Source organism: Rutilus rutilus (genome assembly GCF_951802725.1).
Source record: "Rutilus rutilus genome assembly, chromosome: 25".
Lineage (NCBI taxonomy): Eukaryota > Metazoa > Chordata > Actinopteri > Cypriniformes > Leuciscidae > Rutilus > Rutilus rutilus.
In genome coordinates, this window is record NC_140229.1 from 14031909 (window position 1) to 14049152 (window position 17244).

The following is a 17244-nucleotide window of genomic DNA, read 5'->3' on the forward strand; positions in this document are numbered from 1 at the left end:
GACACTTTTTGCGTTTTGATTTTTCACACAAAAATAGATACTGAAAAGAAGTGAATTTCCACATGACATGCCACATGACATTTCATTAGCTTATCGACTAAGATATTATCAATCAATAATACCCAGAAGTAGTTTATATTTTCCACAATTATCTCATGAAAATAAGGTGCTTTTTGTCTCAACCTTGTCTCAACTGTACCCATATGTGGTACAGTTGAGACAGTGCATGGTACAGTTGAGACACCCATTTCTAATGATGTAAAGGTAACTAACCATTCATTCTAAATATGAAAAATAAAGACAAATAAAGAAAATAACAATTGGGCAACATTTACGTTTATTCAACCATTTATATTCATTCATTTTATTTAAATTAGCACTGGTTAAAATTGATAAAGCAGGAACAAGATATGAAACAATATTTATTAATTATACACAGTTTAAATATCACAAATATCAAATTTTATTTTCATTTGCGTCCTATGTTGGCTAATTACGACGTTTAACCTGTTATCATAACACTGCACAACTAAGCAGTGTGTTTCCTAATAGAACTCTATCGGGGGTACAGTTGATACACGTGTGTCTCAACTATCCCCCGCTGGCCACCTCGCATATTTCTCTAGATTTTGCAATTACCTTGCATGACACAATACCATGAAATATGCCAGTTTTTAGGGCACAGAATAACGTTTGTGGTGATACCAGTTACGTTTAACAGTCATATAGGGATAGTAAGCTATTTATTGTGGAGAGTGCATGGTGAAGTGAACGTCCTACTTTAGAAAAAAAACTTTTCCCGATATTTTCGGATCGGAGATGCGTCCATTGTTAAAATTTCCCACGATCAAAGAGGACACTAATACGCATGTGCACAGCAAAAATCACAACTTGTGCTTGCTGCGAACGCAAGTTATTTAAGGTGTCTCAGCTGTACCCAGTCTACCCTACACGACAACGGCGTTATGGGTGCCTAAAAACGCAAACTTTTGAAAACAGGTTTTGAAGTGCGCTTCAAAGTGCGCTTTTGAAGTGAGCACTTGCGCAAACTCGTGATTTGCTAATACTAAAAAAAATTAACTTAGAAAGGATGTTATAGAAGACCAACTAAATGGAAAGTAAAATTGAGGAAACGGGCAACTGATTTGACATTAAAAGACACACATTAGAAGTCTATCCTATGGTCACGTAATTTTGTATGGTCTGTATTTTGTCGAGTGCCAGCCATTAACTCCAATTACAGTTTGAGCTTTCACGGTTTTCTGACATACAAAGCCAGAATCATTACAGATTTCTTTGGACTAGACTGCAGTCAGTCTCAAACTTGGTCACACCTATAAGGCAACAGAAGCCATACACTTTCGTTGAGTTGTTGACCAATACATTCAACAATTATTTACAAAAGATATATTTCTAAAATGGATTAATATTTCTAATTGGATGATGAACCACATTTGAGGCTTTAAAGGGATAGTTCGGCCAAAAATGATATTTAACCCATGATTTACTCACCCTCAAGCCGTTCGAGATGTATATGTCAATCTTTTTTCAGACGAACACATTTTCAGGTATTTTAGAAAATGTCTTAAATCTTTCAGTGGTTATAATGTGAAGCTATGAGGTCCACCTCCTTCAAGTCCCAAAATGTGCATGCATCCTTCACAAAAGTAGCGGTCGACGCGCGTTCACGGAGATGGATGCTGGCGTATGACGTAGGACGTAGCGTAGGAAGCGTCGTGACGTAGAACGAACGTAGAGTTTTGTTTTGCTCTGCTCTCTGGCTGCGCTGTCACGTTCGTTCTACGTCACAACGCTTCCTACGCTACGTCCTACGTCATACGCCAGCATCCATCTCCGTGAACGCGCGTCGACCGCTACCGGAAGCCAGTTATTTTCGTTTATAAAGTTTTAAATATGTATATTTTTACGACAAAACCGCACGGATTACCCTCAGAAGGCCTCAGTTTATCCCCCTGGAGCCGGATGGATTACTTTTGTGAAGGATGCATGCACATTTTGGGACTTGAAGGAGGTGGACCTCATAGCTTCACATTATAACCACTGAAAGATCTAAGACATTTTCTAAAATAACTGAAAATGTGTTCGTCTGAAAAAAGATTGACATATACATCTCGAACGGCTTGAGGGTAAGTAAATCATGGGTTAAATATCATTTTTTGGGCCGAACTATCCCTTTAACGTCCACCTAGCAGTGCTGTATTCCTGCTGTATTAATGACCTAATGATGCATTCACGGCATGTTGTAACCATCATAATTATGAGATGACAACGTGATGTTCTACTTAGAGCTGTCCTCGGACTCGGAATTATGCGACTGCAACGCTCACGTGGTACAGGGATCACATGGTACAAGTCGGGGCTGTAAGTTGTAATTCTAAGTTCTACAAGGACGGTAACGCTTTTTATAACTCGTAATCTCGTTATTATGGTAATTCCGACATGGTGTGATCACACTTTATGCTCTAACTTCTGAAGTTGTGATGATTACGAGCTTGTCGGTTCTTGTGCTTTGTTGATGGAATAAGAATCAGAGAGGACACCATGGTTCATAACTGCCTATTTCTTGGGGAATCTTATTAAAGCCAAAATGTATTGAAGATATTTAATTTTGAATGAAAATGTAGCGTCCCATTCATTGACAACCATATAAACATTCACAGCACTATTATAGATAGCTTGCTGACGATTCTGGAATTTTGGTCAAATACAGGATATTTTCACTGTGTATAAAACACCCTTGGACAATTATGGACTAATACAGAGTTTCAGTATTAAATATCAATTGAGAAGGCGTTAATGTCCAATTTCCAACTAGGAAACTAGTATGTACCATAATTCTGATTGCACGTGATTCCATCATAAGTTCATACGTTGCTTGGCACCCATAAACAGCCTACAGTTGGGGGCCATTCACACAGAATTCACTTTTGCTTTTAAAACAAGATGCAGGACAAAAAAATAAAACACAAAAACACTAGGTATAGAGTTTAACTTAAAAGTTAACTTGAGGGCTGCATCAAATGCAGCACAATGGTCAGAATGATGTATGGATAATCAAGTAAATCTAAGTTGCTTCAAGTATTATATAATCATATAATCATAAGTTATTCTTATGTTTACTTGATAAAAATCAGTACAGATTTCACAGCAAAAAGTGAAACCATTCTCCTTAAGAATGTCCGAGCTCAAGAATGTAGGTCTAGATTGCACAAAACAGGTAGGAATTTTACACTTACCCTTGAGTGCATGTATGTGTCTGTATCCGAAGTCTTAAAAACCCTCTGGTACAAGAGCTCTAGAAATGGCCTAGAATGTTTTCTTGAAATGCCAATCAGTAATTATTAGTTATTAATTCTAGAAGACTGCTTGGTTGACTGTACAGTACTTGCGGTGAATGCAGTGTTCTGTGAGTTTAATACATTTGATTAAAACCATATGGACAGGTTGCCCAACTGACTCCACATTCCTTTGTGTGAAGATGTAGAGTAAGCAAACAGAAGCACGGTATCTGTGTTATCTGCTTCCCAAACATGATGCATTCCAGACAGTGCTATGTGGCCTTGTAGTCAGTCATTTACAGAACCCATGCCAATTTATTTAAAATCTAACACAGGCCTAGAATATGCCTTCCTATAACATTTTATTTTCTTCAGGATCAGTGAATTTTTTATCCTTTAATCAGAGTACTGTCAGTTAAGACAAAGACTAGAAATGTACTCCAAGACCACCATAATGTTTTTAGCACTATATAAAACAATTTATGAAATGGGTGAAGCAGAGCTTGAGCAAGACCACCGCCGCTTTAGAGGCTTCTGTTGTTAGGGCTCAGAGCATTACGCTTGCAAGATAAATAGTCCCCTCTCACATGCTTCCACTCTCTGTGTACAACCAGATAACGTTACCGTGGAAACATGCAGCATCCAACCAATCAGCAATCAACATCGTCCCTCCAACCTGCTCCCCATGTGATATGCAAACAATTAATACATTCAGCAAGAAAAATAAGAGTATATATGCGAGGTGGGACGTTTACACGTCCTCATCTCACTGACTGCAGGTTCAGCCCAAGGACAAGAGGAAGAGGGGTCTATAAGAATGATGTTCCTATTGTGTGGGATTAATGCCATGTGTAGATTCAAATCCCATACACAAAAGCAGAGGCGGACATTGAAAATACTCAACCGCGGGAAAACGATTTTCGCTTACATTAACGAAATTACTTTTTTAATGTGCTTTTGATGGTTTGAGCATGCCGTCTCTGAAATTACCACATATTCACAGTGCAATTATTCTACCCAGAATTGCCTTATTGAAAAATATACTGAGATTCAGCAATTAATGAATTGCTCTGCAGTTAAGTCATGGCTTTTTGGGGTCTGTGATTGGTTACAAATGCCCTTTGATCGATAAATATAACTGCAAGCCATTATGATCATGCAGTTATTGCTATAGACATTGGCGTTGTAACCAATCATGCTATTGACCACCATTCAAAGCCTGAGAAATTAAAAAGATATTAAAGGTAGCTTGAAGGCCTTCATTATATTAGGGCAAAAAACAAACAATAAAAACATTACAATTAAAAGGATATTAAAGGTAGCTTGAAGACCTTCACTGCGTGATGGTAAAAACCAAACAATAAAACATTAAAACAATAGTAAACTTGCGTTCACGCTGCCATAACGTTAAAACAGCACCTTTTAGAAACTGCTATGGTTATTCAGCCTCATACATAATATATAATAACTGTATTGTCCCGAGAACCCGACTCAGTAACATTACACTGGATGAAATGTACAACAGACCTGAAGAAGTGTATTTACTCAACAATATACAATAGATTTGCGTTACAAAAAGGATGAAATTTAAACGTTATACCATGTCATACAGTGCATCATTGGTTCTTGTATTAACATCAAATGTAATGTGACATACTTGAATTTAATAGAGCACTGCAGGGATGAGGAATTTTGGTAGGCCAAAACCCAGAAATGAGCATTTTAACACTTCCGTTTCATCATCCTGAAGCCAATGTTTTTTTTTTTTTTAAATGGGTTTTAGGTTGTCTGGAATAAGGTCTGTGGTGAATACAGGTCAAAATACAGGTATGTTCAAGTTTTCTTCTACAACATTAAAAATAAAACCACAAGTGGGGTAATTACTGATGTATTTTAAGATTTTACTTGTCTTGAAATGGGAAAGTGGCTAAATGAGAATACAGAGATTAAGATTAAACATCACACATAACAGGTAAACTCATCTACTCATTATTCCACTTTTACTGGCTCATTGTGTTTATAATCACACTCTTGAAAACTATTTTAACTCAAACTTTAAGGCAAAATGTATTAATGAAGACTGAATACTATTGTTTTTTTGTCGAGGGAATTAAGGTGATGTTAACTTGTGGGTTGGCCTACAAAAATTTCCCATTGCAGCGCTCTATTAGATTTCAGATTTGCATTTCATTTTAGGGGGGGATCTAACTAACCCTTTAAGAGTGATGCTTCGTTACAAAACGGAAACACTTTAATTTAACTATAACAAAGGGTATTATTCACTTGTTGACTTGATTGAATCCGCACACGTTATTTAAATCTTTAAATTTAAATCAAAAATGATTTGACCCTAGCCTAATCAAAGCAATTCATCACCCATTGCTACACTTTGATTCACCTCTCTTAAACTGGCACAATGGCTGAGCTTGCGGTACAAATTAGTTATTTGCAATGACTTGGCTGACTGATTCAGGCAGCGTGTTTTATGAAGCACCCTCAAGGGCATCACTGCACATGCACTGAGCTGCAGGAGCTTTTCACTTGTACAAACAGCCATCGCTTCGGGTTCTGTTGCTCTTGGTCAGCGAAGCCGCCGGTGCTTTTGAGTCATTGATTAATTGTGGTCATTAGGCGGCGAGAGAATGGCCTCACCTGGAGTTAGAGGTGGAAATCAACGGGAGATTAAAATTAATCACTCTGAAAAGCGACAGCATCGCCGGTAGCCTGTAGAGAGCAGGATGCAGAGGAGGGAATGAGTGAATATCTCGGAGAACGTGTGTAGAATAATAGCTTTCATTTTTATTAAAAAAAAAAAAACATCACAAAAAGCACACAAAAATCAAATGAGGTTTTTACATGATGTGCAACCCAAACAAAGAGGAAGAGAAAAAAGTTTTTTAATATTAGTACAGTATTTAAAAAAAACAAAAAAAACTACAGTTAATATCATTGGTTGTCTCTTATTAGTAAGGAGAGTTCACTATCTCTTTAAATGGCACTGTACAGAGAACCGGCCTAACCTCTACTTTTATGAAATACCAAACGGGCCCAAACAGAAAACAGATCATTCGGTTCCAAGAAGCTGATTTGCACAGCTAGCAAGTAAAGGTTTGCTGATCAAGGATCAGATTTCTGTGTTTACACTGGCATTAGTCTCCACGTTTAAACAAGCTGAACTGATCCTGTAACAGCACCCTTATTCTTAGAGGCTTAATAAATAAAAGCCCAGGGAAATCACGAGTGTGTGTGCTTTCGAGTAATGACAACATATGTATAATAAATGTTAATAATACCTTATCCAGATGGTGGATGATTAGCCTGATCATCCTCATGACCTTCATCACATTTGCAGCCTACCCAGGCGGCAACATAGTACAGACGTAAAGACAAACGCAAATCAATCGCGCCTAACATTTACAGTAAATATATTTACACATTCAACAGGAACCCTGGCTAAAAGACAAGCAGATTGTGAAAAGGCTGCTTCTGTATACAACAGACAGACACAGACAAGCATATAGTTGTCAGCATACACAATACTCTCCCATGAGACCAAAACCAGCATTTCCGAGAAAATCATAATTTTCAAAATTATATCAATATATCGAGTAATATTTGTTGCACAGAGACTGGCAACAAATCATATAATGTTAAATTGTGCATTACAACTCACCACAAATCAATATGTACTTCAACTGATGAGTTTTGTAATTGTTCATGTATTATTTACCTTACACTGGTGATGTGGACACACTCATTGTGTGATACACCGGTTCATTGCACCCAAAGTTAAAAAAGGCACAGAGTGAACATTAGTGTGACCCTGCGGGATAAAATGTACAGTAAACCACACCATGAGAAGGACTGTAATGTTTCTTCCTGACTGGTAAATATTATGGTAAATGCGGTGACTTAAGAGTGTTAAGAAATCATATTCATACTAAACCTAATCAATGCACTATTAATAAAAAAATAATCTATTATAAATCTATGGATGATCATCTGTTTAAATTTACATTATTCAATTGGTTTAAAGTGATGTAAAACAAATCCTTCAGTAAGATGTCCTTCATCTAATAAAACTACCGTACACACCAACACGTCAAACTGACAATTAGCTTTAAAGCGGGAAGTGTTGACGGCCAAGCCAAATGCAGGTTTAGGATTAGTATCGCTTGTTAAAGTCTGCGCATTATGCAGCTCTTTAATCAGAGACATCTGTGATCAGCTTTTCTGGCCTGGCTGGAGCAGAGAAGTGGTGGTGGCAGCTAGTCTTTAAACTTGCCAAAGTCTGATTGCTCAATGAACCGTATTTTACCACCCAGCATAAGCATCTTTTGAAATAAACCCTTTAATCTTACTTTGACGACTAACACTATGCTGCAGTGTAGGGGGAGGTGCAGGTTTGTGGGTCACAAGCCAATCTGACCAATCAGAGGTTTGTACACTAATCCCTCTGACATGTACCAATTGGGGTTTAAAACTACCAAATGCTCCATTAAAAAAAAAAAGTCACAGTATTAGCTCATTTTAAGATAAATCAATTTCATATTGTTATATACAAATCGCATGTAAATAATCTTCAATCCAAACAAATGCTGTTATCTTTTTTTTTCAAACAATCTCATCCAGAAACCAAAGCCAACCCACATATTTCCCGTGGAGTAAATCTTTGCCAGTCTTTTGTAGCATAAAGAGGAAATAATTGTCATTTAAGTTGTCTTAAAATGTTTCAAACTGATTAAAAAAAAGAAAAAAGAATAACAAAACAGCTTCTAAAACAGCAAACTATGGGTTGTACCACATACATTTAATTTAGTTTGATTTTGGGTTAATTTTATCTCTGGAGAACACTTAATAGGCAAACAATTCAAGTGCCTTACATTAGACAGGTCCTTCAATTTAAAAAAAAAAAAAAGAAGAAAAAAAAAAAAAACCTCATGCACTGCATTATTTACAAAACAGGAGCAGGCATACCAAATCACCTTTCCGAACCCCGTTGAATAAAGTTTTTTGTGAATGTTTGTTAAAGTTCTGGAAGTCAAATTTGATTTCATCGGATTTAAGCTCACTTTGATCTCTCTGCAGAGACCTTCATTTGCTCCTTCACAAATTCCGGTAGAACAATGAATAGAATAGTGACAGTCAAAATGTGCAGAGACTGATCCCAGTTCAGCTTTACACAATAGACCCATCCCTGTTCTGGGCAGGGATCATGACGGGGATGGCCCCCATGCGGCTGAGGTTGGGACCGGCCATTCTGCTGGGTGGGGGAATAGGGGCATGGCTAGGGGGCCTCTCGTACTCTTCAGAGGGTATTTTGTCGTACTGAGGCTTGCTGTACTCATGCAGGTTGGAAGGAGACATGGAGCCCAGAGAGGAGCGTTGGCTGCCCACACTGGTGAAACTGCGTGCGGTAGAAACACGACTCTTTGGAGGAGGGACATCCTCTCTGTGGGAAGGAGAGAAAAAAAACAAACAAAAAAGTGTTCAATCAAAACCTGTCAAGGAGATTTATTAAAAAACAAGGTTGAAAGAACTAATCTTACCTTAATAAAAACAAGTAATAATAATTAATAATAATAAAAGCCAAAGGGTCAAATTTATCTGACATCAAATCACCTGACACGAGTTCCCTCTGTGATATAATTTCCTGTTTTCATCTTTTTGTTTGTTTCTGCATGTCAGTTAGATCACATGACTTTGTTGGTTGAGTTTGAATTTGCAAACAGAAGTGTTTTTAAACATGATTTATGTATATTAAAATCACAATAAGTGATTATGCACAAAGTTTGGGGTCAGTAATATTTTATGCTCACCAAGGATGCATTTATTCGATGAAAAATACAGTTATAACCAGTAATATTGTGAAATATTGTAACAATGTAAAATGTATTCATTTAATCTGTCTTAGATTAATAAAATATATACTTTTTTTAAAAATTAATAATATTTTACCCCATTATTTTATGCCAAACTACTTGAGAGAAATAAATAAAACTATCTAAATAAAGTTAAATCCTGGTGAAAAAGGTTGGAAGGAACATTGTGGACAGGTCAAGTCAAACAAAACATCTCCTTCTGCAGTAGAATCAAACTTTGGCAGAGGCAGGAATGGGTCACAATGAGGCTAGAATAGCAGTCAAGAATTGTTTTGCTGCTTTGTCACTCAGGCCTCAGATTGGCTGAATAAAACTATGGAGGGATTTCCAACGTAGCCCATCAGGCCCGGCTCTTCCACCATCCTCCAAATTAACAAATAATCAGCAGCAATAATCCATTACAGCACAGAACACAGCAAAAGATACAGACAGCGGGGTCTCCTCTAAGAGAAACTGGCTTATTTGGATAATCCTCTTTTGTCATGGCCTAAGTGAGGCAGCGCAAGTCTACCAGACAGAGTCCAGCGGGGTCCAAGGGGGGCCTAATAAAGGGCCTGACCCACAGCCTGCCCCTTCACAGTGAGGAATGCCATTTCAATAGGCCGGGGGAGCGAGAGAGGGACAGAGGGGTGAGGCATTGACAGAACAGGAATCGACTGAACAAACAAACGCACAGAACTGATTACACCAGCCTTTCGTTTGAAGAGAAAAGGGGTGAGAGGGGAAGGGTGATCGCACCGCTAGCCAGTTTCACTGGCCATCAGCTTTGTTTGGTCATCAGTAAATGCGGGGGAGGCCTGCGATTGAATAGGGGCTGAGTGAATCAAACAGACATAGGGACAGTGACACGTACCAAATGGCAACTGGGTCAAGAGCTCCCTTTCTCTACCATTCTTATTCCTTTCGTTATTCCATTGAAGAATGATGGCTCCAGACATGTCAGTTTGAAAAAACAGGTGTTTTTTTAATTGAGTTTGTTTCTGGGGTCTTGTGGGAAAAGGTTCACATACACACGACTAAACCCACGTCAGGAGGTAACAGACTGTTTAGGACATTATTGCCAAGAGTGTGTGTAGTACCTGATTTCATAGGCGATCTCCTTCTCGTACTTCTTCTTTTGGCGGGCACGGCAGCAGCAAAAGACGATGAGGGCGAGGAGAATGAGAAGCAGCAGAACACAGATTACTGCAGCTGCGATGACGCCAGCTGTGTTAGGGGCTGCAAAGAGAAAGATAGATTTTTATTTAGATGCACAGGTTTAGAGTATAGGACACAACCCATAAGCACATTCACAACATTACAGTAATCAGATAAATAAGGGAAAGACAAGAAGCACCTTAGATGCAGTTTGAAACTCAGCTATTTTGCTATTTACTCAGCTACTTGAATGTTTAAAGCAGATTTTTGAAGACCTACGCTGTGTGACATTGACCACCACCATACACTCTTCGGTTCCAACGCGATTTTTAGCAAGGCATCGGTACGTTCCTGAAGCTACCTCAGTGGCATTCCTCAGACTCATCGTGCCCCCGACTGGATCTGTGCGCAGCAGGAGACAGATTCTTTATTTTAACTGTGGCACCTGACAGTTATGATGGTTTTTCAAAACTCAAAAAAAAAAAAAAAAAAACTTCTTTCAGGGTACACGAGCAAAGGGAACTTACCGAGGACTGCCAGGGGTGGCAGTAGTTTATTGCCTGTGGTTCTCTCCCAGATGTACTGCAGCGGCTGTGTGCCCTCCACAGAGCTACACCTCAACATCATGTCTTTCCCCACCTGAGTTTGACCCTCTGCATAACATCTGGGTTTAGAGGGACGCACTGAGGGAAAAGAAATAGGAAGGAAAGAAAGTTAGAAAAACTAAAACAAAACTACTAGGACCAGGGGTCTCATATATAAAGGTTACATTGCAAATTTTCCACATGACAATATGCAGACTTGACAGGCAGCAATATAAATTACTTCAAACACATGATGAATAATAAAATAATATTATGAATAATACAACAACAACTTATTAATTATATATTAAAAATAATAAATGTAAATAAATGTTTCTTTTTGCAAATTAAATTAATTGAAAAACCTTTTAATGCATGAAACAATCAAAGACATAAAAGATAATGTAATGGTAACAAGATCTCATCCTAAATAAGATTTATAAACATACAGAACTTGTACAAAGTGTGTACAGTCTTATGCACTGAATTACACAATATGTATGAGCTATTAGTATAGCAGTTTTATGCATGAGACTGCATGTGTAGGCAATTATCTCAAAAAGGAAAATATCATTCCACTCTGACCAGCTAAAGGCTGAATTATCACCTTCTACTTCATATATGGTGCATCACGAATGTAAAGGACAAGTCCCTGAGGCAATTCTCTCACACTCCACCCATATTCATTCTCACTGCATCATAACTAATCAAAGCATAGGAACTGAAAGCCATGATCAGGATAATGGATACAGCTGCTGCTATTACAGGTGCTGCCAATCAACTTAATTAAAATCAGAGCGCAGTGGGTGTCAACATTCTTTGAGATAAAAGAGCGAACAAAAACAGAAGAGGGTGGGAAAGAGGTTGCCTGGCTGGCAGACAGACAGCATGTGTTTTCTAAAGAGATATGCATTAAAAACAGCAGGCTTAAGGGAAAAAGTGGGTGAAATTTATGCATTTAAGGGAGGGAGTGATAGAAAGAGATGTGGAAAGATAGTGAAAGATTGGATGGGGGAAGGGGTGGAGAACATAGGGAGCTCTGTGTAGAAACCAAAGCCTGCACAAACAGACCCCCTCCTCGCTTGGCAGGAGATGACATAAGAATTCAAAGGCAAACAAAACTCCAAATTAAAACCAGGAGGAGACAAATACAGAGCCCCATGTAAGGAGGGCAAAGAGACAACGAAAGAGAGAGTTAGAGGGCAAGACAGACAGAAGAACGTCAATAGTTGCTCTTTGTGATTCCTCCCAACCTTGGGCAGGGCCCTGGCATTTGAGCATTGACATCATCGTTTGATAATAGAAGCTGTAAAAACAGATCTCTGGGGCTGCTGGGACAGAGGCTTAGAGACCTGAGGATTAACAGCAGGCAGGACTGAACAGCAATTTAATAGGATGAGGGGTCAGAGCACAGCAGCTTCCTCTGACGGAGAATTTAAATGTGTGGTGATGGACAGGTGGGCGGAAGAAATGAAGGAGTAGATTGATAGTCTAATGCAGTTGCTTAAACCAACAGATACACAGCTATACTAATGACCTGTATCTGCTTCTTTGAGAAAGACAATTTATTATTAGACATTACTTTCAATAAGGTGAAATTGTTTTATAGCTCAGCAGTGAGATCAAGGCAAGCGTGTCAGTATTCTGAGGTGATCACACTCGACTGGTCAAAAAGGCGAGAAGAAAAACAAGAACGAAAAAGTCAAACTGCCTGATGACACTCCAGACGCATAAAGGCATGAAAAGAAAAAGGTCAAGCATTTCTATTTTTTGCTGTCTGGGAAGGGATAGATTTTACATTTTCCACCTTGAACACTAGAAAGTTCCCTTTGGAATTTCCCAACTTTAAGTGTTGATGGCATCAACAAAATGATTATTAATCTTGGAATGATCTTGTTTCAATATGTGAAATAAGTTATGAGTTGTTTAATTTAACATTTTAAAACATTCCAATGAGCAAATACAACACACACCAAACCTATAAAGAACTTTCTATTGTGATAAGCAACCACTTAATGATTGTTTGCAATAGAAGTTCAGAGAAATGTAAGAGAAACCCAGGACAGTGGTGATGTTAAATGAACATTATTATTTGTGTAATAAATAAGTGAGCAGCTGTGTTATTGTTAACTAAAACTATTAAAAACAACTTTCATTAATTGAAATAAAGCTGAAATAATATAAAATATAAATATTACACGAAAAACAAACTTAAAAATTTGAAATGTTGCCTTGGCAACTAACTGAAATAAAATACTAAAAGTGATAAATATTTAATATATAAACTGATAAACTAAATATAAAGTTAAATGAAAATAAAAACAATAATGACAAAAGCACTTAAAACATAAAAATAAAAGCCAATTCAAAATAACAAATAATATATTAGAATATAAATAACACAGGGCAGATGCTCAACAACAAATATTCATCATAAACCCATATAAAGTTGCCTTGTGGAGGCACTGCGTTTCTCTGTGTCTGCATCCCTTGAGCAGAGCCGTGCCTCTCTGAGGTGGCATAGAGCACATATACAGCCCCTTCAAGTGAATGCCCTTGGAATGCTATCTCTGACGGAGACGCGTTTAGTAAGGAACACACGCACGCAGCCAGACAGCATCTGCTCTGAATGCAGGTACAGAGTCCCCGCGGTCATCAGCGATAGGATGAGGGTGGACAATGAAGGCAACAGGCGAAGAAAGAACAGCTGCATTCATCAACTGCTGAGAGCACGACCAATCTGTGTCCTTCCATCTGTCTTACTATGATCCACCTCCAATCGCCAAGTCGGCTCTTGCCAAACAGTCCTTGACACTCATGTCAAACAACCGCTACCCTTTCGCTAATTTATGCCCTTTCACATCTTTTTAACACTTGTTTGTTAATACCAATGCTGTTGAATAATTCTGGATAACAATCTTGATCCTATAGCAAAAAGAAATCCAACTGATCACTCCTTTATTTAAAACGGTAAATAAAAAAAACAAAATATATGATACTGTTCAAAAGTTTGGTCAATTTTTTTTATATGTTTTGAGAGAAGTCTCTTGTGCTCACCAAGGCTACATTTATTTGATCAAAGATACAGTAAAAACAGTAAGATTGTATAACCTAAAATAACATTTAATATTTTATGTGATGTCAAAGCTGCCATGTGTCACACAATACTTCTTAAATAATTCTGATTTGGTCCTTAAGAAACATTTCTTATTATCAGAGTTGTATTGCTTAATATTTATGAGAAATCCTAATATTGTATGTGTATATACAGAAGCATTTATCTGCATCCTTGCTGAATACATCTTTTTTAAATTATACCCAAAACTTTTGAAAAAAATAATAAAACACCAGACAATTCACTAAAAGAATGGTCATTTTAAGGATTTCAGTATTCAGATTTCAGTATAAACTCTTCTTTTTCCTGTTTCTTTTTTATCTTACAGCTACTGCCATTCATGCAACTGTAATACAAATACACATCTCGGTCATGTGGTTATTGAGTTTCGGGAAGTGACGCCACTTTCGTCATATTGTTTGGGGAGTTGCTTCTGATGGCCTTGTTTGGCAAGAATGTGTTTGCCTAGGGCGTTTCTGTCTCTGCACTAGTCAACACAAGGAACAGGTGATTTTTCACACACGAAGTAGCACTGATGTCACATTTGCTGTTGACAGCGATCAATGCAGACCCTGAAACAAGGCATGTCAGAAGGCCTGTGAAATCAAACTTTATTGTGCGTTCATGGTGCAGATCAATACTTTGTCACTCAGGACTTTCTCTCATGTTTTATAGCTCAGCTCACCTTCCAGAAGAATGCCAAATAGGTCATGCATTTTTGAATAAACGGGATTAGAGATTGGTTATTTAGTAAAAAGTGGCATTTACAATCTTATATTTTTTACTTACCCATGACGGTTAGTAGGAACTTCCTGCTGCCTATGCCAGGAACCTTCTTCACCTTGCACTGATATGTGCCCGTATCTGTGGCTTTCAGGCCCATGATGTTCATGGAGGCATCACCGTTTTTAGGATCAGGGGAGTTGAAGTGGACTCTCCCTTTAAGAGGATCATAATAGTGTTCAAAGGCCCTGTCACCAGAGTACACAATCACCTGTGGGAAGGAATTAGAAATGAAAAAAAGAGAATCATGTTTTAGTAAGTGAACCTCATATATTGGTAAAAATTTTGCTCAACATTTTAATTTAAACACATTGGGTGGGAAACAGTGTTTGTGTCAGTGAAAGGCCAAGCCAATGTTCAGATTCAGACTACAACCAAATTTTTCTGCTTTTGAAAGTCAGTTAGCCAAACACAGTGCTACTCCTTATCTCAAAAACATCCTTCAGCACAAGTTAAATATTTGCCCTTTCAATGCTACAACTTGATGATGCTACATGAACACCTTCTGTCATAAGTAGGGGTGTTACGAGATCTCGTGCCATAAGATCTCGCGAGATTAAAATGTGACAAGTTTTCTCATCGAGGTGAAAAATATCTCACGATATTGCCACGATGGAGAAGTTAGGATAGAATATGCCACCGCTATGTTTACATTACGCTTCCACTGTCGTTTTGCTTTTCATTGAAATAAAAACCAGTTAATTCAGTTGGATAATGGTCGCTTCAATTCCATCCAGCTCATCCAACACGAGCTGCAGAGTCACACGTATTGCAGCAGGAATCAGAGTTCAGTGATCACGTGATGAGGGTAAGTGACGAGATGACTGACAAGATCATGGAGGAGGATTCATTGCACAACAAATGTCTTATCTTGTAGAATGCGCGCTCAGCACCACCGCTCCCTATTCACAGAGTACATGCAATCACGAAAGCAAAAGTAAAATGGGAGCGCGCATTCAAAATACCCCGCATTTTGAAAGCGGCTCCCTGATGCATGCAAATATCTCCCAATATAAAAGCTATCTTAAGCTGGGCAGTTGTAACCATCTCTTAGCTCTGTATCATGTTTGAAGAAAAATGTGGTCTCTATTAGCACTTTGAATATTAAGAGAGTACTTTGATTGTGGTTGCACTTATTGTTTGCACTATGGCTACACAATATATCGAAATTTATTGAAATATTGCAAATGTATATATCGCGATATGCATATCGCAACAGCTTGCAATAACTGGGGTCATGCACAAAAGACAAAGAAAAATCACTCACTGCTCTTGGCTGAATAACTTTTGTAGTTTTAATAAGAATCAGTATAATTCATACAGTAAAAACTAAGCAGAGTTTTATTTTTACATTTGATTATTCATTTTCTGTTGTTAAATAATCCTAATGTAGGCCAACCTGAAACCCTAAACCCCATGGTTTACACTGATGTTAAAATAACACTTCTTATGCAACAGTAAAACACTGCTGTTCACTTTCAGAAGTTGTAGGGATGTTTTATTGTCACAAAAAGAAACATGTATGTAGGTTATATCATTTTAAATATATTTTTAAGATAATTTAAGTTTATTTTACACACTTTAAGCATTATCGTATCTGGTCCTAGTAGTTTTGTTTTAGTTTTTCTAACTTTCTTTCCTTCCTATTTCCTTTCCCTCAGTGCGTCCCTCTAAACCCAGATGTTTAAATCATACACAGTAAAGTCTGAAGAGACTCAAAATCAGAAGCCAAGAGAGAAGCCAGTCAGTTGAGTTTGTGGCTAAACCTTTTACAGTGCTTGAGTATTGTTGTCTTTTACGGCATTTGATAATTCTCTTCTAATACTCCAAAAGTAGAACTGAAATGACATACCTTACAAGATGATTAGTTAAAACATTGCAGACTATTTTCTAGTTATGCATTTCGTCATTAAGGATTTATTAAAAATACTGTGTAAAAATCTTGTCTCGTTCTTGTGAGCCAATCATCAAAATATGCTTCTGTCTTAAAAAGCTACATTAGAAAAGACAGCACCAGTCTGTTTCTGGCTAAAAGACACACATAGTACAAACACAGATGCACAGAGTCTTGTCCCTCGTGGAGGGAAAATATGGGATCCATTCAATAGTCCCCATCCCCACCACTTCATTTCCATGACGATGGAGAGGCGACGGCCTCCCATAGCGTCTTGCGTCAAGCTCAACAGTCCTGAAAATGAACCTCAGGGCAATGGAACAAGAGCTCGGAGACACTCAGAATCCTAATGAATGTATCAGTCAATATTCAGCACATGGGCGAGGAGGAGAGAAGGAAAAAAAATGTGTGTGTGTGTGGGGGGGGGGGGGGGGGGGGGGGGGTTAGAACCTCTTCCTCATTCCTCCTTTCACATTCAAACATCTGCAGAATCTAAGAGCATCTTGTCCAAATTATCACTTAGTAAGCAGGCCTAATACATGCCACATGG

At 38.1% G+C, this 17244-nt stretch overlaps 1 protein-coding gene across 1 annotated transcript in view; it reads right to left on the minus strand.

Moving 5' to 3' along the window:
• Nucleotides 1-8385: 8385 nt before the first annotated feature.
• cxadr (CXADR Ig-like cell adhesion molecule) overlaps nt 8386-17244 on the minus strand; it is a 50499-nt gene continuing 41640 nt past the window's right edge. The window contains exons 3-7 of the mRNA XM_084400810.1: nt 14807-15011; nt 10846-11001; nt 10598-10720; nt 10261-10399; nt 8386-8751 (exon numbers count right to left, since the gene is read on the minus strand). Of these exons, the coding sequence (XP_084256936.1) occupies nt 8478-8751; nt 10261-10399; nt 10598-10720; nt 10846-11001; nt 14807-15011 (897 nt within the window). The 3' untranslated portion in view covers nt 8386-8477. The remainder of the gene's footprint in view (nt 8752-10260; nt 10400-10597; nt 10721-10845; nt 11002-14806; nt 15012-17244) is intronic.